The 23,372-nt window shown below is 48.6% G+C and overlaps 2 protein-coding genes across 7 annotated transcripts in view; both read right to left on the reverse strand.

Annotated features, from left to right (window-relative positions):
* The window catches only part of atg16l2 (ATG16 autophagy related 16-like 2 (S. cerevisiae)), a 42,646-nt gene extending 25,429 nt beyond the window's left edge, over window positions 1-17,217 (reverse strand). For all 3 annotated transcript variants that reach the window (XM_078284088.1, XM_078284087.1, XM_078284089.1), the window contains exons 1-6: window positions 16,949-17,217; window positions 15,799-15,856; window positions 15,119-15,194; window positions 12,259-12,332; window positions 10,837-11,088; window positions 296-361 (exon numbers count right to left, since the gene is read on the reverse strand). In XM_078284088.1, coding sequence (XP_078140214.1) covers window positions 296-361; window positions 10,837-11,088; window positions 12,259-12,332; window positions 15,119-15,194; window positions 15,799-15,856; window positions 16,949-17,096 — 674 coding nt within the window. In that variant the 5' untranslated portion in view covers window positions 17,097-17,217. The remainder of the gene's footprint in view (window positions 1-295; window positions 362-10,836; window positions 11,089-12,258; window positions 12,333-15,118; window positions 15,195-15,798; window positions 15,857-16,948) is intronic.
* Window positions 17,218-18,261: 1,044 nt separating this feature from the next.
* The window catches only part of wdr62 (WD repeat domain 62), a 40,223-nt gene continuing 35,112 nt past the window's right edge, over window positions 18,262-23,372 (reverse strand). For 2 of the 4 annotated variants that reach the window (XM_078284143.1, XM_078284142.1), the window contains exons 29-34: window positions 23,316-23,372; window positions 22,026-22,272; window positions 20,559-20,884; window positions 20,025-20,114; window positions 19,307-19,422; window positions 18,262-18,724 (exon numbers count right to left, since the gene is read on the reverse strand). The exon at window positions 23,316-23,372 is cut by the window's right edge and continues 72 nt beyond it. In XM_078284143.1, the coding sequence (XP_078140269.1) occupies window positions 18,515-18,724; window positions 19,307-19,422; window positions 20,025-20,114; window positions 20,559-20,884; window positions 22,026-22,272; window positions 23,316-23,372 (1,046 nt within the window). In that variant the 3' untranslated portion in view covers window positions 18,262-18,514. The remainder of the gene's footprint in view (window positions 18,725-19,306; window positions 19,423-20,024; window positions 20,115-20,558; window positions 20,885-22,025; window positions 22,273-23,315) is intronic. The other 2 variants (XM_078284144.1, XM_078284145.1) reach the window with 2 other exon arrangements.

Here is a 23,372-nt window from a genome sequence, read left to right on the forward strand (position 1 = left end):
TGTCATCTACAGGCCTACAATCTACTGTACAGTAACGTAGTGGGTTAACAGACCATAATATACACCTACTTAATAAATGCCTTCCGCCCCTCCTCTCAAATCAAACTGCCTTTCTCTCCCTAACTGATCTCCCATTGGTTTAGGCTTTTGAGTGATCCCTCCCTGCGTTATGTCCCGCCTCAACATCCTGTTTCAACAGGAAATACATCACATGAGAGCGAATTGCTCTCAAAATGCGGTTTCATCGTGACTTGTGGAGACCTGGGCAGGTTCAAACAGAGACTGGAGGTCTTACCCGTCTATACTGACGTTCATCCTGGCAGCAGTCTGCAGTTCTTTCTGTAGATTGGCTTCTCTTGCTCTGACAGAAACAGAGACAAGTCAAACAGCTTCATTAACACAGAGGTTCCTCACCAAACGCCACAGTAACATGTTCGAGTAATCAGATTACTTTTTTGCGGTAACGAGTAATTTAACACGTTAGTTTTTTCAATTTATGTCATCAGTTATTATTTATTTTATTTATTTATTTATTTTAAGATTTATTTGGCAGGGACAGTACAAATCAATCAACATTTTAGTTCACACTTCAATGTAAATGTGTCAGAGTTAGCCAAGAGGCTAATTTACATCTGTAGTCCCCGGGCAGGTCAACAACATAACAATTACAATAAAGTAAAAAAAAAAAAAAAAAGAAAAAAACAGTACATTATGTTAGGAAACATTAACAGTACAGCAGCATTAAAAAGAATCAGTAAATGCAATGTCCACACTTGAATAAATGGAGGTGGTTCACACAGGAGCTGGAGATTTAGTTCTGGGTACAGCTGGTGTTCTTTGAGACAGTTTTTCAGAGCGGGTCCTGACGTGGGCAGAGCGGGTCCTGACGTGGGCAGAGGGGGTCCTGACGTGGGCAGAGGGGGTCCTGACGTGGGCAGAGCGGGTCCTGACGTGGGCAGAGCGGGTCCTGACGTGGGCAGAGGGCAGAGCGGGTCCTGACGTGGGCAGAGCGGGTCCTGACGTGGGCAGAGCGGGTCCTGACGTGGGCAGAGCGGGTCCTGACGTGGGCAGAGGGGGTCCTGACGTGGGCAGAGCGGGTCCTGACGTGGGCAGAGGGCAGAGCGGGTCCTGACGTGGGCAGAGGGCAGAGCGGGTCCTGACGTGGGCAGAGCGGGTCCTGACGTGGGCAGAGCGGGTCCTGACGTGGGCAGAGCGGGTCCTGACGTGGGCAGAGGGCAGAGCGGGTCCTGACGTGGGCAGAGGGGGTCCTGACGTGGGCAGAGGGCAGAGCGGGTCCTGACGTGGGCAGAGCGGGTCCTGACGTGGGCAGAGGGCAGAGCGGGTCCTGACGTGGGCAGAGCGGGTCCTGACGTGGGCAGAGCGGGTCCTGACGTGGGCAGAGGGCAGAGCGGGTCCTGACGTGGGCAGAGCGGGTCCTGACGTGGGCAGAGCGGGTCCTGACGTGGGCAGAGCGGGTCCTGACGTGGGCAGAGGGGGTCCTGACGTGGGCAGAGGGCAGAGCGGGTCCTGACGTGGGCAGAGCGGGTCCTGACGTGGGCAGAGGGGGTCCTGACGTGGGCAGAGGGCAGAGCGGGTCCTGACGTGGGCAGAGCGGGTCCTGACGTGGGCAGAGCGGGTCCTGACGTGGGCAGAGCGGGTCCTGACGTGGGCAGAGGGCAGAGCGGGTCCTGACGTGGGCAGAGGGCAGAGCGGGTCCTGACGTGGGCAGAGCGGGTCCTGACGTGGGCAGAGCGGGTCCTGACGTGGGCAGAGCGGGTCCTGACGTGGGCAGAGCGGGTCCTGACGTGGGCAGAGGGGGTCCTGACGTGGGCAGAGGGGGTCCTGACGTGGGCAGAGCGGGTCCTGACGTGGGCAGAGGGCAGAGCGGGTCCTGACGTGGGCAGAGGGCAGAGCGGGTCCTGACGTGGGCAGAGGGCAGAGCGGGTCCTGACGTGGGCAGAGCGGGTCCTGACGTGGGCAGAGCGGGTCCTGACGTGGGCAGAGGGCAGAGGGGGTCCTGACGTGGGCAGAGGGCAGAGGGGGTCCTGACGTGGGCAGAGGGGGTCCTGACGTGGGCAGAGCAGGTCCTGACGTGGGCAGAGGCGGTCCTGACGTGGGCAGAGGGCAGAGCGGGTCCTGACGTGGGCAGAGCGGGTCCTGACGTGGGCAGAGGGCAGAGCGGGTCCTGACGTGGGCAGAGCGGGTCCTGACGTGGGCAGAGCGGGTCCTGACGTGGGCAGAGGGCAGAGCGGGTCCTGACGTGGGCAGAGGGCAGAGGGGGTCCTGACGTGGGCAGAGGGCTCCAGTGCTGCGAGGCTCGGACAGAGACGGCTGAACGTCCAGAAGTACGGAACAACACAGTCCCCTCTGGATGTGGACCTTGTGGGTCTGTCGTTGTCCTTTCTGGCCACAAACTGACTCATTGGTGGGGGGGCAAGACCATGAAGGATTTTAAAAAACAAGGCAGGCGTCATTATACAGTCTAAGACTGTCCAGGGTGAGTAAATTATACTTTTGAATGATGTGACAGTGGTGATATCTGTGAGGCTTCTTGTCCATGATCTGTAGTTTATAGAGGGACTCGAGTTGATGTAAGGTGGTTGATCCTGCTTGCGACCAGCTTGTGATACAGTATGACAGATCACTGCGTGCATACAGCAGGGCTGCTTCAGTTGACAGGTAGGGACGAATTAATCTGAAATTGGCAAGACCAAACTTCACGGTATGGATAAGCTTCTTTATGTGTTTTTTGAATGTTAAATTTGAATCCAAAATGATGCTGAGGTATTTGAATTATGATACCACCTTAAGTTTTTCACCGTTATTAAACAACACATCCGGCTGATGGACCTCTGTAGTTGTTTTGGAGAAAAACATGCAAACGATCTTACCGACATTCAGGTGCAGGCATGACTGGTTCAGCCGGTCTGATACACTGGCCTGCTTCAGATAGTTTGTATGCAGCCTGTCGATTTTTTGCATGAGTGTAGAGAACGGTATCATCAGCGTACATTTGGAGACTGACAGATGGGCATGCGGATGGGAGGTCATTTATATATAAGCTGAAAAGGAGCGGGCCCAGTATGGATCCTTGGGGAACACCAGTATCCACTGTGAGGGCCGCTGATACAGTCTCCTATACGAACAGCTTGCTTCCTGTTGGACAGATATGAAGTCATCCAACTGATGCCGGCAGTAGAGAAATTGAAGGAGGATAGTTTAGATAAGAGGACCTTGTGATTCACTGTATCAAAGGCCTTCCTTAGGTCTAAAAAGACAGCACCAACTACACCCCCTGTCCATTTTAGATTTTATGCACTCTAGAAGATAGCAGTTAGCTGTATCCGTCGAATGATTGGACCTAAACCCAAACTGCATAGGATGCAAAGGGTTATGGCCCTGACTCAGATGTGCTGTCAGCTGCTCTGTCACCCATTTCTCTGCCACCTTGGATCAGACTGGTAGGATGCTGATAGGCCTGAAACTGCCAACATCTGTTGGGTCTCCAGATTTGAATATAGGAGTAACGGCAGCAAACGAAAGATGCCCTGCTTGATGGACAGGTTTATCAGATGAGCAGTCGGGCGGACGAGGGTGTTCTTGTGCTTTTTCAGGAATGCAGTATCTAAGCCATGGACATCTTTTGTTTTCGAGTTCCTCAGAGAGCTGATAGTTTTCTCCACTGCTGCGTCGGATGTTTCTGGAATTGAAAAAACTGGTTTTGTGTTGTCCATGGGGGCCAGTTCAGTGGCTGTGGTTTGAGAGCTTTGAGCCAACTCCTGAACAGACTCTATAAAAAACTGATTAAAAATACCTGAAATCATAGTAGGATCTTGGGTTAAAGTTCCATTCACTTTGATTTCAAGCTGCTGTGTAGACTGATCATCATCTTTCCCGGTTAGTTTGTGAAGGTTTTTCCAGATCACTTTCCCATTGCCTCTTGCTTCGTTTATCACTTTTATGAAGAACCCAGCTTTGGCTTTTCTGATGTTCCTAATGACCTCGTTACGTAAGGATGTAAATATGAGCCTATCAGTGCTGAGCCCTGACTTCAGTTAGCTACTTTCTCAAACTTACATTTCACTACTTTTATTTTTCTTTCAAATGGTTAAACGTTTAGTTAGTGCAAATAAAAAAAAAAGAAAGTATTGCGCTACATGATGTTATTAAAGCAGGCTGCTGCAGGTCACGACTCGCTGTCAGACACAACAAACTGCAGAACATTACTGTGAACTGATGGAAGAGAAGGATAAGAACATTCTGTAACTAAGTTTATCTTTCACTATCTAACCTTTAACCTCTGAACATCTGAACTGGAAGCTTGTGAGTCAGTCTGCTGGTTATTCTGACAGCAGACAGATCAGCTGACTGAAAGACCTCCATGTTTTCTTTAGATAACGGCAGATTGTTACTTAGTGATGATTTCTATACAGTAAGAGTGATGACATCAGCAGATTTTACAGGCTTGATTTTAAGTGGGTAACATGAAAGTACTCTAACGAGTTAATTTTAATAAAGACTAACTTAGCAAAGTAACTATTTAGGGAAAGTAACAAAGTAAAGTAACGAGTTAGTTTCCAAAGTAACTTGTGTGTTCCTCACTGAGCAGGCTGTGATCAGATAGCTGGGTTCCTCCTGCGTTAGTTTCTCTGTTTCACTGCTTTCATCCTCCAGGCGGCCATGACAGCAGCAGGCAGCCAGCAGCAGGCAGCCAGCAGCAGGCAGCCAGCAGCAGGCAGCCAGCAGCCAGCAGCCAGCAGCCAGCAGCAGGCAGCCAGCAGCCAGCAGCAGGCAGCCAGCAGCAGGCAGCCAGCAGCAGGCAGCCAGCAGCCAGCAGCAGGCAGCCAGCAGCCAGCAGCAGGCAGCCAGCAGCAGGCAGCCAGCAGCCAGCAGCAGGCAGCCAGCAGCAGGCAGCCAGCAGCCAGCAGCCAGCAGCAGGCAGCCAGCAGCCAGCAGCAGGCAGCCAGCAGCAGGCAGCCAGCAGCAGGCAGCCAGCAGCCAGCAGCAGGCAGCCAGCAGCAGGCAGCCAGCAGCCAGCAGCAGGCTGCCAGCAGCAGGCAGCCAGCAGCCAGCAGCAGGCAGCCAGCAGCAGGCAGCCAGCAGCAGGCAGCCAGCAGCCAGCAGCAGGCAGCCAGCAGCCAGCAGCAGGCTGCCAGCAGCAGGCAGCCAGCAGCCAGCAGCAGGCAGCCAGCAGCCAGCAGCAGGCTGCCAGCAGCAGGCAGCCAGCAGCCAGCAGCAGGCAGCCAGCAGCCAGCAGCAGGCAGCCAGCAGCAGGCAGCCAGCAGCAGGCAGCAGGCAGCCAGCAGCAGGCTGACAGCAGCAGGCAGCAGGCAGCCAGCAGCAGGCAGCCAGCAGCAGGCAGCCAGCAGGCTGACAGCAGCAGGCAGCAGGCAGCCAGCAGCAGGCAGCCAGCAGCAGGCAGCCAGCAGGCTGACAGCAGCAGGCAGCCAGCAGCAGCCAGCCAGCAGCAGGCTGACAGCAGCAGGCTGCCAGCAGCAGGCAGCAGGCAGCAGGCAGCAGGCAGCCAGCAGCAGGCAGCCAGCAGCAGGCAGCCAGCAGCAGGCAGCCAGCAGCCAGCAGCAGGCAGCCAGCAGCAGGCAGCCAGCAGCAGTCTGCACTGTCCTTCATCTCTCAGTAGAGTCAGACTGACAGACAGAGATAGAGCCGGCAGACTCTACATACTCTATATCTATCCAGTATTCCTACAGACAGCCATGGTAGAAGGTATATTGCATGTGTTTCCAAATATTGTGATGTGATTCTTTACATGCAGTCTATGCAGTATTTTTATTAAATAATGCTTAAGAATGCTCAAAAACAATTGCATATGAGGGGAATGAGATGCAATTTTTTAAGATTTATTCATTAGAATTGAATGAAAGGTGCTGCCTGGAACTCATTTAAATATTACAACGTCTTGAGATGTGGAAGCTGCAGCCAAAAACACTGATGTAGGTCTGTAAGACTGATGTGGGTCTGTAAGACTGATGTGGGTCTGTAAGACTGATGTAGGTCTGTAAGACTGATGTGGGTCTGATGTGGGTCTGTAAGACTGATGTAGGTCTGTAAGACTGATGTGGGTCTGTAAGACTGATGTGGGTCTGTAAGACTGATGTAGGTCTGTAAGACTGATGTGGGTCTGTAAGACTGATGTGGGTCTGTAAGACTGATGTGGGTCTGATGTGGGTCTGTAAGACTGATGTAGGTCTGTAAGACTGATGTAGGTCTGTAAGACTGATGTGGGTCTGATGTAGGTCTGTAAGACTGATGTGGGTCTGATGTAGGTCTGTAAGACTGATGTAGGTCTGTAAGACTGATGTGGGTCTGTAAGACTGATGTAGGTCTGTAAGACTGATGTGGGTCTGATGTAGGTCTGTAAGACTGATGTGGGTCTGATGTAGGTCTGTAAGACTGATGTAGGTCTGTAAGACTGATGTGGGTCTGTAAGACTGATGTAGGTCTGATGTAGGTCTGTAAGACTGATGTGGGTCTGTAAGACTGATGTGGGTCTGATGTAGGTCTGTAAGACTGATGTGGGTCTGATGTAGGTCTGTAAGACTGATGTAGGTCTGTAAGACTGATGTGGGTCTGTAAGACTGATGTAGGTCTGTAAGACTGATGTGGGTCTGATGTAGGTCTGTAAGACTGATGTAGGTCTGTAAGACTGATGTAGGTCTGTAAGACTGATGTGGGTCTGATGTAGGTCTGTAAGACTGATGTAGGTCTGTAAGACTGATGTGGGTCTGATGTGGGTCTGTAAGACTGATGTGGGTCTGTAAGACTGATGTGGGTCTGATGTGGGTCTGTAAGACTGATGTAGGTCTGTAAGACTGATGTGGGTCTGTAAGACTGATGTGGGTCTGATGTGGGTCTGTAAGACTGATGTGGGTCTGTAAGACTGATGTGGGTCTGATGTAGGTCTGTAAGACTGATGTGGGTCTGATGTAGGTCTGTAAGACTGATGTAGGTCTGTAAGACTGATGTGGGTCTGTAAGACTGATGTAGGTCTGTAAGACTGATGTGGGTCTGATGTAGGTCTGTAAGACTGATGTGGGTCTGATGTAGGTCTGTAAGACTGATGTAGGTCTGTAAGACTGATGTGGGTCTGTAAGACTGATGTAGGTCTGATGTAGGTCTGTAAGACTGATGTGGGTCTGTAAGACTGATGTGGGTCTGATGTAGGTCTGTAAGACTGATGTGGGTCTGATGTAGGTCTGTAAGACTGATGTAGGTCTGTAAGACTGATGTGGGTCTGTAAGACTGATGTAGGTCTGTAAGACTGATGTGGGTCTGATGTAGGTCTGTAAGACTGATGTAGGTCTGTAAGACTGATGTAGGTCTGTAAGACTGATGTGGGTCTGATGTAGGTCTGTAAGACTGATGTAGGTCTGTAAGACTGATGTGGGTCTGATGTGGGTCTGTAAGACTGATGTGGGTCTGTAAGACTGATGTGGGTCTGATGTGGGTCTGTAAGACTGATGTAGGTCTGTAAGACTGATGTGGGTCTGTAAGACTGATGTGGGTCTGATGTGGGTCTGTAAGACTGATGTGGGTCTGTAAGACTGATGTAGGTCTGTAAGACTGATGTAGGTCTGTAAGACTGATGTGGGTCTGATGTAGGTCTGTAAGACTGATGTAGGTCTGATGTAGGTCTGTAAGACTGATGTAGGTCTGTAAGACTGATGTGGGTCTGATGTGGGTCTGTAAGACTGATGTGGGTCTGATGTGGGTCTGTAAGACTGATGTGGGTCTGATGTGGGTCTGTAAGACTGATGTAGGTCTGTAAGACTGATATAGGTCTGTAAGACTGATGTGGGTCTGATGTAGGTCTGTAAGACTGATGTGGGTCTGATGTAGGTCTGTAAGACTGATGTGGGTCTGATGTAGGTCTGTAAGACTGATGTAGGTCTGTAAGACTGATGTGGGTCTGATGTGGGTCTGTAAGACTGATGTGGGTCTGTAAGACTGATGTGGGTCTGATGTAGGTCTGTAAGACTGATGTGGGTCTGATGTAGGTCTGTAAGACTGATGTAGGTCTGTAAGACTGATGTGGGTCTGTAAGACTGATGTAGGTCTGTAAGACTGATGTGGGTCTGATGTAGGTCTGTAAGACTGATGTAGGTCTGTAAGACTGATGTAGGTCTGTAAGACTGATGTGGGTCTGATGTAGGTCTGTAAGACTGATGTAGGTCTGTAAGACTGATGTGGGTCTGATGTGGGTCTGTAAGACTGATGTGGGTCTGTAAGACTGATGTGGGTCTGATGTGGGTCTGTAAGACTGATGTAGGTCTGTAAGACTGATGTGGGTCTGTAAGACTGATGTGGGTCTGATGTGGGTCTGTAAGACTGATGTGGGTCTGTAAGACTGATGTAGGTCTGTAAGACTGATGTGGGTCTGATGTAGGTCTGTAAGACTGATGTAGGTCTGATGTAGGTCTGTAAGACTGATGTAGGTCTGTAAGACTGATGTGGGTCTGATGTGGGTCTGTAAGACTGATGTAGGTCTGTAAGACTGATGTGGGTCTGTAAGACTGATGTGGGTCTGTAAGACTGATGTGGGTCTGATGTAGGTCTGTAAGACTGATGTGGGTCTGTAAGACTGATGTGGGTCTGATGTGGGTCTGTAAGACTGATGTAGGTCTGTAAGACTGATGTAGGTCTGTAAGACTGATGTGGGTCTGATGTAGGTCTGTAAGACTGATGTGGGTCTGATGTAGGTCTGTAAGACTGATGTAGGTCTGTAAGACTGATGTGGGTCTGATGTGGGTCTGTAAGACTGATGTGGGTCTGTAAGACTGATGTGGGTCTGATGTAGGTCTGTAAGACTGATGTGGGTCTGATGTAGGTCTGTAAGACTGATGTAGGTCTGTAAGACTGATGTGGGTCTGTAAGACTGATGTAGGTCTGTAAGACTGATGTGGGTCTGATGTAGGTCTGTAAGACTGATGTAGGTCTGTAAGACTGATGTAGGTCTGTAAGACTGATGTGGGTCTGATGTAGGTCTGTAAGACTGATGTAGGTCTGTAAGACTGATGTGGGTCTGATGTGGGTCTGTAAGACTGATGTGGGTCTGTAAGACTGATGTGGGTCTGATGTGGGTCTGTAAGACTGATGTAGGTCTGTAAGACTGATGTGGGTCTGTAAGACTGATGTGGGTCTGATGTGGGTCTGTAAGACTGATGTAGGTCTGTAAGACTGATGTAGGTCTGTAAGACTGATGTGGGTCTGATGTAGGTCTGTAAGACTGATGTAGGTCTGATGTAGGTCTGTAAGACTGATGTAGGTCTGTAAGACTGATGTGGGTCTGATGTGGGTCTGTAAGACTGATGTAGGTCTGTAAGACTGATGTGGGTCTGTAAGACTGATGTGGGTCTGTAAGACTGATGTGGGTCTGATGTGGGTCTGTAAGACTGATGTGGGTGTGCAGGTGGTGTAGGTGTGCAGGTGGTGTGGGTGTACAGGTGGTGTGGTGTACAGGTGGTGTGGGTGTACAGGTGGTGTGGTGTGCAGGTGGTGTGGGTGTACAGGTGGTGTGGGTGTACAGGTGGTGTGGTGTACAGGTGGTGTGGGTGTACAGGTGGTGTGGTGTACAGGTGGTGTGGTGTACAGGTGGTGTGGGTGTACAGGTGGTGTGGTGTACAGGTGGTGTGGGTGTACAGGTGGTGTGGGTGTGCAGGTGGTGTGGGTGTACAGGTGGTGTGGGTGTGCAGGTGGTGTGGTGTACAGGTGGTGTAGGTGTGCAGGTGGTGTGGGTGTACAGGTGGTGTGGGTGTGCAGGTGGTGTGGTGTACAGGTGGTGTAGGTGTGCAGGTGGTGTGGTGTGCAGGTGGTGTGGGTGTGCAGGTGGTGTGGTGTACAGGTGGTGTAGGTGTACAGGTGGTGTAGGTGTGCAGGTGGTGTGGGTGTGCAGGTGGTGCAGGTGGTGTAGGTGGCAGGTGGTGTGGTGTACAGGTGGTGCAGGTGGTGTAGGTGTACAGGTGGTGTGGGTGTGCAGGTGGTGTAGGTGTGCAGGTGGTGTAGGTGTGCAGGTGGTGTAGGTGTGCAGGTGGTGTGGTGTGCAGGTGGTGTGGGTGTGCAGGTGGTGTGGTGTACAGGTGGTGTAGGTGTACAGGTGGTGTAGGTGTGCAGGTGGTGTGGGTGTGCAGGTGGTGCAGGTGGTGTAGGTGGCAGGTGGTGTGGTGTACAGGTGGTGCAGGTGGTGTAGGTGTACAGGTGGTGTGGGTGTGCAGGTGGTGTAGGTGTGCAGGTGGTGTGGTGTACAGGTGGTGCAGGTGGTGTAGGTGTACAGGTGGTGTGGGTGTACAGGTGGTGTAGGTGTACAGGTGGTGTAGGTGTACAGGTGTACAGGTGGTGTGGGTGTGCAGGTGGTGTGGGTGTACAGGTGGTGTGGTGTACAGGTGGTGTAGGTGTGCAGGTGGTGTGGGTGTACAGGTGGTGTGGTGTACAGGTGGTGTGGGTGTGCAGGTGGTGTAGGTGTACAGGTGGTGTAGGTGTACAGGTGGTGTAGGTGTACAGGTGTACAGGTGGTGTGGGTGTGCAGGTGGTGTGGGTGTACAGGTGGTGTAGGTGTACAGGTGGTGTGGGTGTGCAGGTGGTGTGGTGTACAGGTGGTGTAGGTGTGCAGGTGGTGTGGGTGTGCAGGTGGTGCAGGTGGTGTAGGTGTACAGGTGGTGTAGGTGTACAGGTGGTGTAGGTGTACAGGTGGTGTGGGTGTACAGGTGGTGTAGGTGTGCAGGTGGTGTGGGTGTACAGGTGGTGTGGGTGTACAGGTGGTGTAGGTGTACAGGTGGTGTGGTGTGCAGGTGGTGCAGGTGGTGCAGGTGGTGTCGGTGGTACCTGGACCTCCTCTCGTTGCGGCTGTTCATGTGGGCGGCGGCCTGCTGCTTCCTGCAGATCATGTCCTCCAGCAGCCGGCAGCCTCGGAGCTTCTCCTCCCTGAAGGTGCGCTCCGTGCCGCGGTGCCGCTCCAGCACGCCGTCGTACTCCCTCTTCAGCTCCCGGTTCCCCTCCTGCACCAGCGCCGCCCGGGCCCGGAGGTCCCGCCGCGCCGCCGCCGCCCCGGCCAGCCGGAGCTCCGCCTCCTCCATCCTGAGACGCGTTCGCACAGCGCGGGTCCGTTTAACTCAGACCGCCGCGAGGACTCATCTCTATCTAGCAGCACTTCGCTCTTAAGAGTCCGCCGCACGTTTTTTAGACCCGCGTGTGTCGGAGCAACAAGCGCCTGTCTGAAGTGTGGAAACACAACCTGACTCTTTATTCACCTGTTTATCCTGCCTGAGGTCAGTTTCCTGACTGACACCACAGTGGAGCTTCCTGTCAGATGGGCTGCTAGACTCGACTAACCTGTCTGTCTGCAGCTACTCTGTACAACATGAACTAACACCCTGTCTGTCTGCCTGTCTGTCTGTCTGCCTGTCTGTCTGTCTGTCTGCCTGCCTGCCTGTCTGTCTGTCTGTCTGTCTGCCTGTCTGTCTGTCTGTCTGTCTGTCTGTCTGTCTGCCTGTCTGCCTGTCTGTCTGTCTGTCTGCCTGTCTGTCTGCCTGTCTGCCTGTCTGCCTGTCTGTCTGTCTGTCTGCCTGTCTGTCTGCCTGTCTGCCTGTCTGTCTGTCTGTCTGTCTGTCTGCCTGTCTGTCTGCCTGTCTGCCTGTCTGCCTGTCTGTCTGTCTGCCTGTCTGTCTGTCTGCCTGTCTGCCTGTCTGCCTGTCTGTCTGCCTGTCTGCCTGTCTGCCTGTCTGTCTGCAGCTACCCTGTCTGTCTGCCTGTCTGCCTGCCTGTCTGCCTGTCTGTCTGCAGCTACCCTGTCTGTCTGTCTGTCTGCCTGTCTGTCTGCCTGTCTGTCTGCCTGTCTGTCTGCAGCTACCCTGTCTGTCAGTATATTCAGGACTGTTTCTCAGCTCCGGTCTGTCGAGCTTCATCACAGAAATAAGTGGAAGGAAAATCAATTTTCTGTTGGATGGAAACTTAAAGCAAGAAAAGCATCGTTGTAAGATCTGATTAGATTTTTTTAAAACCAAACATAGCTAGTTAGCTGCAGTAGTTAACTTCAAAATGACAAAAATGTAATAAATTCCTAAAAATATTCAAATTTGAATTTAGTTGAACTAGCATTTAAGTACTGCTAACTGTAGTTAAACGTCTACTTTAATTACATGTAATGAAACTCCTCCCGACACTGAGCCGGATGTGAGAGAGCCAAACTCAGCTGTCGGGCCGGAGGTGCGTTTGATTTGTGCGGAGACTCCGCCCGGCGCCGCTCACCTGGCATGCTGCTGCTCCACCACACAGTCCTTGATTTTAATCTGCTGCTGAAGCTCCACCACCTGGTACGCCAGCTGGAACACAGAGCAGCGTCAGGAGAACACAGAGGAACCACGGAGAACACCCGGAGAACACAGAGGAACCCCGGAGAACACCCGGAGAACACCCAGAGAACACAGAGGAACCCCGGAGAACACCGAGGAACCCCGGAGAACACCCGGAGAACACAGAGGAACCCCGGAGAACACCCAGAGAACACAGAGGAACCCCGGAGAACACCCAGAGAACACAGAGGAACCCCGGAGAACACCCGGAGAACACAGAGGAACCCCGGAGAACACCCGGAGAACACCCAGAGAACACAGAGGAACCCCGGAGAACACCCGGAGAACACCCGGAGAACACCCGGAGAACACAGAGGAACCCCGGAGAACACAGAGGAACCCCGGAGAACACAGAGGAACACAGCAGAACAGCAGTTAAAATCAGTCGTTTGTCAGTAGTTTGTCAGCAGTTTGTCAGTAGTTTGTCAGTAGTTTGTCAATAGTTTGTCAGTAGTTTGTCAGTAGTTTGTCAATAGTTTGTCAGCAGTCAGTCAATAGTTTGTCAATAGTTTGTCAGTAGTTTGTCAATAGTTTGTCAGTAGTTTGTCAGCAGTCAGTCAATAGTTTGTCAGTAGTTTGTCAATAGTTTGTCAGTAGTTTGTCAATAGTTTGTCAATAGTTTGTCAGCAGTCAGTCAGTAGTCTGTCAGTAGTTTGTCAATAGTTTGTCAATAGTTTGTCAATAGTTTGTCAGTAGTTTGTCAGCAGTTTGTCAGTAGTTTGTCAGCAGTTTGTCAATAGTTTGTCAGCAGTCAGTCAGTAGTCTGTCAGTAGTTTGTCAATAGTTTGTCAATAGTTTGTCAATAGTTTGTCAGTAGTTTGTCAGTAGTTTGTCAATAGTTTGTCAGTAGTTTGTCAGTAGTTTGTCAATAGTTTGTCAATAGTTTGTCAGCAGTCAGTCAGTAGTCTGTCAGTAGTTTGTCAGTAGTTTGTCAATAGTTTGTCAATAGTTTGTCAATAGTTTGTCAGTAGTTTGTCAGTAGTTTGTCAGTAGTTTGTCAGCAGTCAGTCAGTAGTTTGTCAATAGTTTGTCAGCAGTCAGTCAGTAGTTTGTCAATAGTTTGTCAGCAGTCAGTCAGTAGTTTGTCAGTAGTTTGTCAGCAGTTTGTCAGTAGTTTGTCAATAGTTTGTCAGCAGTCAGTCAATAGTTTGTCAGTAGTTTGTCAGCAGTTTGTCAGTAGTTTGTCAGTAGTTTGTCAGCAGTTTGTCAGTAGTTTGTCAGTAGTTTGTCAGCAGTTTGTCAGTAGTTTGTCAATAGTTTGTCAGCAGTCAGTCAATAGTTTGTCAGTAGTTTGTCAATAGTTTGTCAGTAGTTTGTCAATAGTTTGTCAATAGTTTGTCAGCAGTCAGTCAGTAGTTTGTCAGTAGTTTGTCAATAGTTTGTCAATAGTTTGTCAGCAGTCAGTCAGTAGTCTGTCAGTAGTTTGTCAATAGTTTGTCAATAGTTTGTCAAGAGTTTGTCAGCAGTTTGTCAATAGTTTGTCAGCAGTCAGTCAGTAGTCTGTCAGTAGTTTGTCAGTAGTTTGTCAGTAGTTTGTCAATAGTTTGTCAATAGTTTGTCAGTAGTTTGTCAGTAGTTTGTCAATAGTTTGTCAATAGTTTGTCAGTAGTTTGTCAGCAGTCAGTCAGTAGTCTGTCAATAGTTTGTCAGTAGTTTGTCAGCAGTCAGTCAGTAGTCTGTCAGTAGTTTGTCAGTAGTTTGTCAATAGTTTGTCAATAGTTTGTCAGCAGTCAGTCAGTAGTTTGTCAGTAGTTTGTCAGCAGTTTGTCAATAGTTTGTCAATAGTTTGTCAATAGTTTGTCAGCAGTCAGTCAGTAGTCTGTCAGTAGTTTGTCAGTAGTTTGTCAATAGTTTGTCAGTAGTTTGTCAGTAGTTTGTCAATAGTTTGTCAATAGTTTGTCAGCAGTCAGTCAGTAGTTTGTCAGTAGTTTGTCAATAGATTGTCAGCAGTCACTCAGTAGTTTGTCAGTAGTTTGTCAGTAGTTTGTCAGTAGTTTGTCAATAGTTTGTCAGCAGTCAGTCAGTAGTTTGTCAGTAGTTTGTCAGTAGTTTGTCAATAGTTTGTCAGCAGTCAGTCAGTAGTTTGTCAGTAGTTTGTCAGTAGTTTGTCAGCAGTCAGTAGTTTGTCAATAGTTTGTCAATAGTTTGTCAGCAGTCAGTCAGTAGTTTGTCAGTAGTTTGTCAGCAGTCAGTAGTTTGTCAGTAGTTTGTCAGTAGTTTGTCAATAGTTTGTCAGCAGTCAGTCAGTAGTTTGTCAATAGTTTGTCAGCAGTCAGTCAGTAGTCTGTCAGTAGTTTGTCAATAGTTTGTCAGTAGTTTGTCAGTAGTTTGTCAATAGTTTGTCAATAGTTTGTCAGCAGTCAGTAGTTTGTCAGTAGTTTGTCAATAGTTTGTCAGTAGTTTGTCAATAGTTTGTCAGTAGTTTGTCAATAGTTTGTCAATAGTTTGTCAGCAGTCAGTCAGTAGTTTGTCAGTAGTTTGTCAGTAGTTTGTCAATAGTTTGTCAGCAGTCAGTCAGTATGTCAATAGTTTGTCAATAGTTTGTCAGCAGTCAGTCAGTAGTTTGTCAGTAGTTTGTCAATAGTTTGTCAGTAGTTTGTCAGTAGTTTGTCAATAGTTTGTCAGTAGTTTGTCAGTAGTTACTCAGTAGTTAGTCAGTAGTTCGTCAGCAGTCAGTAGTTAGTCAGTAGTCTGTCAGTAGGCAGTCAGTAGTTAGTCAGTAGTCAGTCAGTAGTCTGTCAGTAGTTAGCTGTTACCTCTCCTGTTGTTTTCTTCAGCTCGTTCTGGGAGAGCAGAGAAGACACAGAGCTGCTACAGTCAGCTGAGGGCAACCTGGACACACGAAACAAACACACCCTGATCAATATATACAGGAAACAAACACACCCTGATCAATATATACAGGAAACAAACACACCCTGATCAATATATACAGGAAACAAACACACCCTGATCAATATATACAGGAAACAAACACACCCTGATCAATATATACAGGAAACAAACACACCCTGATCAATATATACAGGAAACAAACACACCCTGATCAATATATACAGGAAACAAACACACCCTGATCAATATATACAGGAAACAAACACACCCTGATCAATATATACAGGAAACAAACCACGTGGCCTCGTGAGGTTTGTGTGCGACAGTCAGACCTCCTGTGAGGTTTGATAATGCAGAAGTAAAAACCGATTGACTGGATTATCATGAATAATGGATCAGATTAGTCATTTTATGGTAATTTGTTGTTATTTTCTGAACTCTACAGATCGGGTTAGTCCAGCAGGAAGCTCCCGGTGTTACACGGACTAACAAACGTCAGCTGACATGGGGGGAGGAGATGAAGAACTATTCCTTTAATCTCAATGGGACTTCCTGGTTGAATAAATGTTAAATAAATAAAAATAAAAGCAGCAGCTGGTACCTGGAGGCGGAGCCTAAAATCCCTGAAGCCATGCTGGTCTTCTCCAGCAGACGGGTATCTGCAGAGGAAACAACACAACGTTAGCTGTCTGGATCCAGACCTGCAGAAGAAGAAGAAGAAGAAGAAGAAGAAGAAGAAGAAGACCTGAAGGAGATTAAACTCCAGCATGATTGTGGAGAAACGGCTGTCAGCAGTCAGCAAGTAACTGATTACATTTACTCAAGTTACTGTAATGGAGTAGCTGTTTTAGGCGAGAGGAGAACTAATATAAACAGCTTTTTCATCAACTGACTTACTGAAAAATACCTGTTTTTGTTACAGTAAAACTTTTTTCTATGGGGTTACACTACAGCAGTGGTTCTCAATGTGGGGTCCGGGGACCACCAGGGGTCCTTGAGGGTCTGAACACCAGCAAACTGGTGAATTATTAAACTTCACCATTATTTAATTTACAGGAAGTGAACAGAGTTAGAGAATGCAGAAGAATGATGTTCTGATCAGTTGCTCTGTTATCTCTCTACCTGCAACCCAGACAGTCATGAGTTCTGGACAAAATCATCTGACTAAAAATATTCTCAGATTTGGGTCTGAGAGACAAAATCTCATCAAATGGGATCTGCGGCTCTAATGTGGACTACATTAGGGTCCTTGGTATGAAAAAGGTTGAGAATCACTGCGCTGCACTACAGGAACAGCATTTGCATTTTCTGTAAACTGTGAAGCTGTGTTTTTTTACACCGCAGCCCAGAGACACTGCCGCCAAACTCCATTCACAATCTGACACTTTAATGTTTCCTTCCTTAACCCCAGCAGCTCTGACTTCATCAGATCTTCACTTATATAGTTTTCGGTTCTCTCTGCCCTCCTCCGTGTATTTCGGAGCAACAGGTTATACCAGTTATAGAAGTTGAAACTCTATGAGAATCGCTGCTCCTTGGTTGTTTATGTGCGTGCCGAATTAACCAGCAGAACTGACTCATTCGTGAAAAGTCTGAAGTCTTGTGTTTCGTGATGTTTCAGGAGCCGATAAACGAGGCAGAAATAAACTGACAGATTTGTGAATGGAGTTCGGCGTGTCTCCGTACGACAGAGCGCAGAACAGACCGAACAAAGTTTGGTTTGAAATAAAAAAAAGTAAAGTTTTCCATACAGAAGCGGATGAGATCCTGGAAGCCGGCGTGCTGAGCCTGGTCCCGGAGCTTCAGCTGCCGGACGATGTGCGGCTTCCATCGGTCCGCCGGCCGGCCCGAACCTCGCTCTGAATTATTAGCGTTGATTTCCATATTCATAGCGGCCATGACAGAAGCCCGGCTGCTTCATGTTCCTGTCAGATGGAGACAGAGGGCGGACAGCTGCTGGCTGCTAGCCGCCTGTTCTTCATGCTGCTGTTTAGCTAGTTCGCGTCCCCGTTCCTCTTCTTTTTTCTTCCTTTCTTCCTTCTAAAACTTTTTCCACCAAATCTTCACAACACTGAATGTGACAGGCGGGCAGCTCGTGCAGCTGCAAACGTCTCAGCCAATCGCCTTCGACTCTCCGCTCGCTTCCTGTTTTTGCCGAAAAAAACCGTGACTACGTCATTGGAAACGCACGCTGAGGGACACGCCCCCCTGTGAGTAAACCCGGAAGCGGTGCAGATATTCACATGATCAAACTGGGTGATCTAAACCTCCTTGGATCAAACTAATTGGATTAAAGATAACAAGCTGACAAAATGACCTTTGACCTTTCACTGTCAGTACAGGCGGGATGTCGTCAAACCTAAACCGCCTCTCACCGGATCACACTGTAACAAACACACCACATTGTTTGCACTTTTGCCAATAGATAGAAATCTGTAAGAAGTAAAAAGTGATCAGAGGCTCAAAGCGGCTGGAGAGACTTTATTCTCTCCGTGTATGTCCGACGTACTTTTATATTTCCATGAAAGTCTTTCCAAGAGTTTATTCCTTATTGATCTATATTTATTGTTGGAAAATCACACGGTGTGAAACCTGACTTCAAGATGTTCAAGACAGCCCTTTGAATTATTTTGACGATGTGACATGTATTGATCAGTAGGCCAGGAGGACGCTCTCTTCACTGCAGCTCAGGCCCTGTTCTGTTTGATGTGATGATTGAAATACTGACATTTAGAAATGATACTGTTAAACTTTATCTACAGATGTAAATGTATTAAAACAGGTTGGAAAGAGAGACATCTTTATTAGGGAAAGCCTTAAAGTGATGAAGAACGACGTCCGAGACTTCCTCTGATCCCTTTAATTTCCTGCTTTATGGGTTTTATATTGATTTTTTTTATAATTTATTGTAATGGAATGAGAGTTTATTAAAACAGGTACAGTATGCTGAGTCTGTAGTGAAGATACTGTTAAGTGACTTCTCTGTTAACTCAGCTCCTTCCCACTGGAGTTCATGTCCTTTTAGTTGGAAAAAAAACCAAAATGGAGTCAAAACTCTACCAGACATGAGAGACAGTGAACATTTATTTAGAAAGATAAAGATACAAAACAAGAGCACATGTACAAAACAGTCTTCAGCTTTTAAAAACATTACACCAAATAAAACCAACGATTTGCCAGCATGAGACAAATATAAGGTGCATAAAGTTTAATACTGATCTTTACAAAAGCAAAATGTCAGTCAGTCAGTCAGTCAGTCATCAGACTTTACGGGCTGGTTTGTTCTGGCAGCCGTCTTCCTGTCCCGCTGAGCGCTTTTAAAGTCCGTCCAGTTTGCTCTGTGTGATTTGCAGAAGCATGTCGGAGTATTTCTCCAGCAGAGCGAGCGTCCTGCGGTCGGCCAGCGGGCCGCAGGACGCCCCGCCGCTCCGCACCGCCTGCAGGTCGGTCTGAACGGAGCAGAAGGCTTCCTGCAGGACCGACGACATCTGCAGCCGCTGCTCCGGACCGCCGGGGGCCGCGCCCACCTGCACCACACACAGGTACACCAGGTAACAAAACAGTTAACACAGCAGTTAAACCAGTTAGTAAACTAGGTAACAAAACAGTTAACAAACCAGTTACACCACTTGACAAACCAGTTAACAAGCTAGTTAACAAACCAGTTAAACCAGTTACACTAGTTAACAAATCAGTTAACAAACTAGTTAACTCAAAGTCAAATAAATTAAAAATGACTTCTTCGCCTTGTTAGCTAATTTTCCATAACAACAAACAAAACATCTCCCTCTCCCTGTTAACTCTCTGTGTTCCTCTGGTAGAGTCTGGGTCGTGTCTCTTCCTCCAGGATAAACCCCCAAATCAGTGATTCTGTGATCTGTTGCTCCGGTAGAGCAGACCGGAGAATCGTGTTTTTTTCTCTCTCCATTCACTGCTACTGTCTGAAAATAACACTTTCAGCACAGGAAAGGTACGACCAAAGTTCAGCATCCCTTTAAGCCCCGCCCCAACGTCCCGTTTAAACCGGAAATACGCTGAATTACAGAAACAAGATGCCGTCAAACTGCCGTTTCACTACGGAGCGGTGCATGATGGGAACCCCCCCTCACCTGCTGGTAGAGCTGGACGGCTCGCCTCACGGTGTGTCGCAGCTTGTTGGCCATCTGCTGACAGCGCTGGACGCTGACGGACTCAACACAACCTGAACACAGCACAGTTACACCACCTGATACAGGTCCACATACAGGTCCACATACAGGTCCACATACAGGTCCACATACAGGTCCACATACAGGTCCACATACAGGTCCACATACAGGTCCACATGTCCTCCATACAGGTCCACATGTCCTCCATACAGGTCCACATGTCATTTTTAGCTACCAGAGTCTTTACGGATGAGGACAAAGGATTTCAAACTCATGACATCAGTTTGATACTACTGATTATCACGTTACCACAAATTTATCTCATAGATTTACTGTATGTTAGATTAAAAAACATCACTCCACCCATCCATCTGTCTACTGTAGTATTAAATATAAAGGTGAAGTGAGTTATATCCATATATGATCAGATAATATAATGTACACTGCTAAAATCTAGTTTGAGTGGGAAAATTAATTATTACATTTTCAAACCTCCATCCATTTTTCCAGTCAGTTTCAGTCCGCCCAATCAACCCGTTTGCAGCATTTGAACTCGTGAAGTCTTCACATTATTCAGTTTAACTTTTAATGTTCTGCAGAACATCATGAAGAACATTATTCTGATCCTGAGCCAGAGGTTCTTTACTGTTAGAACCTTTAAGAACTGAGAGGGCTTTACCTGGGTGTGGGGGGCGGAGCCAGTCTGACGGAGGAGAGGAGGACGTGGGGGGGGCAGCGGACTGCTGAGCTCCCAATGACAGGTCCAATACTAGGAGCAGAACAACAAGGAGGAGTCAGACTGATAGGAGCAGAACAACAAGGAGGAGTCAGACTGATAGGAGCAGAACAACAAGGAGGGGTCAGACTGATAGGAGCAGAACAACAAGAATCTGGTTTAACCTGTTTAGACGGCCACAGAGTGACACATCAGATTTTAGCCTGGTTGAATAATGAGAACGGGTTCTTGGTTGACTAGCCTGGTTAAATATAATGATGCAGTGATGACACATGCTGCACCAGCAGCAGCTCTTTTGGCTGCTCAGCCTCACAAGACGTTTTTTTCACATAAACCTGTAGTGCCAGTAGTGGAAAAGTCAATCTGGAGCCCTGAGAGTTTCATCATACTGGATGTAACGATGCAGTTTAGTGCGATGAACATCAATTTGATTATTTAACGTGATTTTTTAACCGACACCGCAGGTGGAGCAGTTACCTGGATCTGCCTGGACTGCTGCACCGCCTGCCTGCCTGCAGGAGGAGGAGGCGGCGGTGATGGAGGAGGTGGCAGCGGAGGTGGTGATGGAGGAGGAGGTGGTGATGGAGGAAGAGGTGGAGGAGGAGGAGGTGGCAGTAGGAGAGGTGGTGGAGGGGGCGGGGCTGAGGGTTCGTCCTCGAGCTGTCAGACTCTCTTCGATGCTGCTGATGCTCCGCCTCCCCTCCCTGCCTAGCGACCGCATCTCAGTGGGCGTTACCAGGGATGGTTGGCATGGCGACACCACTGCTACACACTGCTGAGCCTTCTGGGACGGAATGGGCAGGCTAGGAGCAGAACAACAAGGAGGAGTCAGACTCAGACTGATAGGAGCAGAACAACAAGGAGGAGTCAGACTCAGACTGATAGGAGCAGAACAACAAGGAGGAGTCAGACTCAGACCGATAGGAGCAGAACAACAAGGAGGAGTCAGACCGATAGGAGCAGAACAACAAGGAGGAGTCAGACCGATAGGAGCAGAACAACAAGGAGGAGTCAGACTCAGACCGATAGGAGCAGAACAACAAGGAGGAGTCAGACCGATAGGAATGTTTTGGAACAGAACTTGTGTTTTGATGTTCCAGATCACATCCTCAGCCGTTTCTCTGAGCCATTTGCTTCCCTCCAAGTACATTATCAGTTCAGTTTCACTGGGGATGCAGAATGGAGCAGCGAACACTTAGAGTGAATCCCTGGGATGAGTGGAACTCATGTGATACTGGATATTGAAGGTATACCATGTCAAAGCTTAGCTTTGGCTGATCACCTACCTTCAGACACATCACACCGATAGAAAACCTTGCAGCTAGCTGTTCGTGTCTTCTCGTCACTTAAAGGAACAATCAGTAATATGAACTCTTTAGTAACATCCAACAGCGGCCATAGGAACTACAACATCGTCTACAGCGTGTCTATAGTCATTCAGTAGCAGCACCACAGCTGAAAATGCACAAGATTTTATTACTTTTTTTAACCAAACGTGGTCACAGACAGAGCACAAGTGCAGTTCAGAGTCCTAAGCTCCTCCACCTCTGAAATGCTGCAGAAGCGTTGTCATTGCAGGTTTGTCAGGCTTTAGGCTTTTTGCAGTTCGTTCTTCCATGGTTGAACAAATGAAACTGAAAGAAGTTCTGAACACAAGGGGGGTTGGATCATTTCCACCAGAACAGAGTGGAGACCGGACTGCTGGTTTAGAAAGCTTGAAAGCTCAGCAGCCATTGAGGAGTGACTGGCATTGATCAACAACACTTGTGAACCCCCGCTGATAGATTATGGTTATTTTGTGTAACGAGCCAGTAAAATATTACTGATTGTTCCTTTAACAGCGAAGTTTCCCAACAGGATAATCTCGCAGAAACTGTGATTTTGTTGTTAGACCCTGCAGGTTAAATCAGATGTGGTACCCAGCTCCTCCCCCTGCTGCATTACCTGCTGGCCAGGTCCAGGTGGAGGGCGGCTCTGGCGCTGTGGTTCCCCAGGCCGGCGGGCGAGGGGGGGGGCCGGGGTTCAGACGAGGAGGGGAGGTTCTCCTTCTCCTCCTGGCCGCAGGTCAGGAGGTCCTGGCTCACCTTGGCCCTGGAGCTGGCCGTGGTGCCCAGGTAGCCCAGCCGGCCGGCTTCCTGCTGGGCCGCCGGAGCCACGCTGTTCTGGGCGGACAGGGCCTTGGCCGTGACGTCTGATCCATTAGAGCAAAACACAGAGGAGGTCAGACACTCACACAGAAGCAGAGTCACATGAAGAGCTCTGTTCCAAAACAAGGCAGCATCTGCACCAGTCACGAACAAATATGTCTCCTTGTTTTGAGCTGTAACTGTAGTTACAGCGGTGAGATGCATCATTTCCCAACTTCTGTCTAAATTAGATCGGTGCTGTCTGAGATTCTGCGCGTGACAAAATGATGCCAGTGCCGATCCACAGTCCCTCCCAGTTTCCTCGTCAGGGACAATGAGACATCAATTTGGCCAAATGATTTGATACCTTAAACCTGCAGTAAGCGACATCGGCCCTTCTGACCAATCCTGAAGCTGATGTGTGCTGTGTGGAGATTTCATAGAGACATAATGATATGAACCAACATCCAGCTGTGTTGCTGTTTTCTCCTCTTTTCTAAAGCTTGTTGTCAATTTCCGCTCCTGAACGAAGCTCCTCCCCCTCCATTCAGCAGCTTTTCTTTTTTTGAAACTAGCTTGTCTCCTCCCTCTCATTCCTGAACATTTTCTCATAATGGAGGAATCGATGAAGTAAACTAGAGAGTTAAACTAGTAAACTTGTTAAACAAAGTGAGACTGGTAACCGGTGACACTTCTCAGCAGGTACGGTTAGCTTAGCTGTTAGCATTTATGCACGCTGCTTTGCTAGGTTTGTCCTCAGTAGGCCTCCGTAGTGCAGTGGCTTTGCTGTGTGTTATTTACAAATGTGTTGCGGTTTCCGTCGCCCTCTAGTGGGCAGAAAATGTTGCTTATTGCAGCTTTGATCTAGATTTAGAGATACTGAATGATGAAGTTCAGGTTGTGGTGTTGTGTGCAGAGTGTTGGAACAGAAGAACAGAACAGGCTGATTTTCCAAGCAGACGAAGGTGAAGCAGTGTGTGTTACGACCCGTGACGTCTCCCGCAGGTTAGAAACCCAGCTGACACCCCACTGTACACTTCACAGTACAGATCCCAAATCACCCTGATGTGACACACACACACACACACACACACACACACACACACACCTCCCAGGCTGTCTCTGCTCTGGACTACCACTAGAGTGTTTCGCCTGCGTGACGATC

Source organism: Centroberyx gerrardi, chromosome 6 (assembly GCF_048128805.1).
Source record: "Centroberyx gerrardi isolate f3 chromosome 6, fCenGer3.hap1.cur.20231027, whole genome shotgun sequence".
Classification (NCBI taxonomy): Eukaryota; Metazoa; Chordata; class Actinopteri; order Beryciformes; family Berycidae; genus Centroberyx; species Centroberyx gerrardi.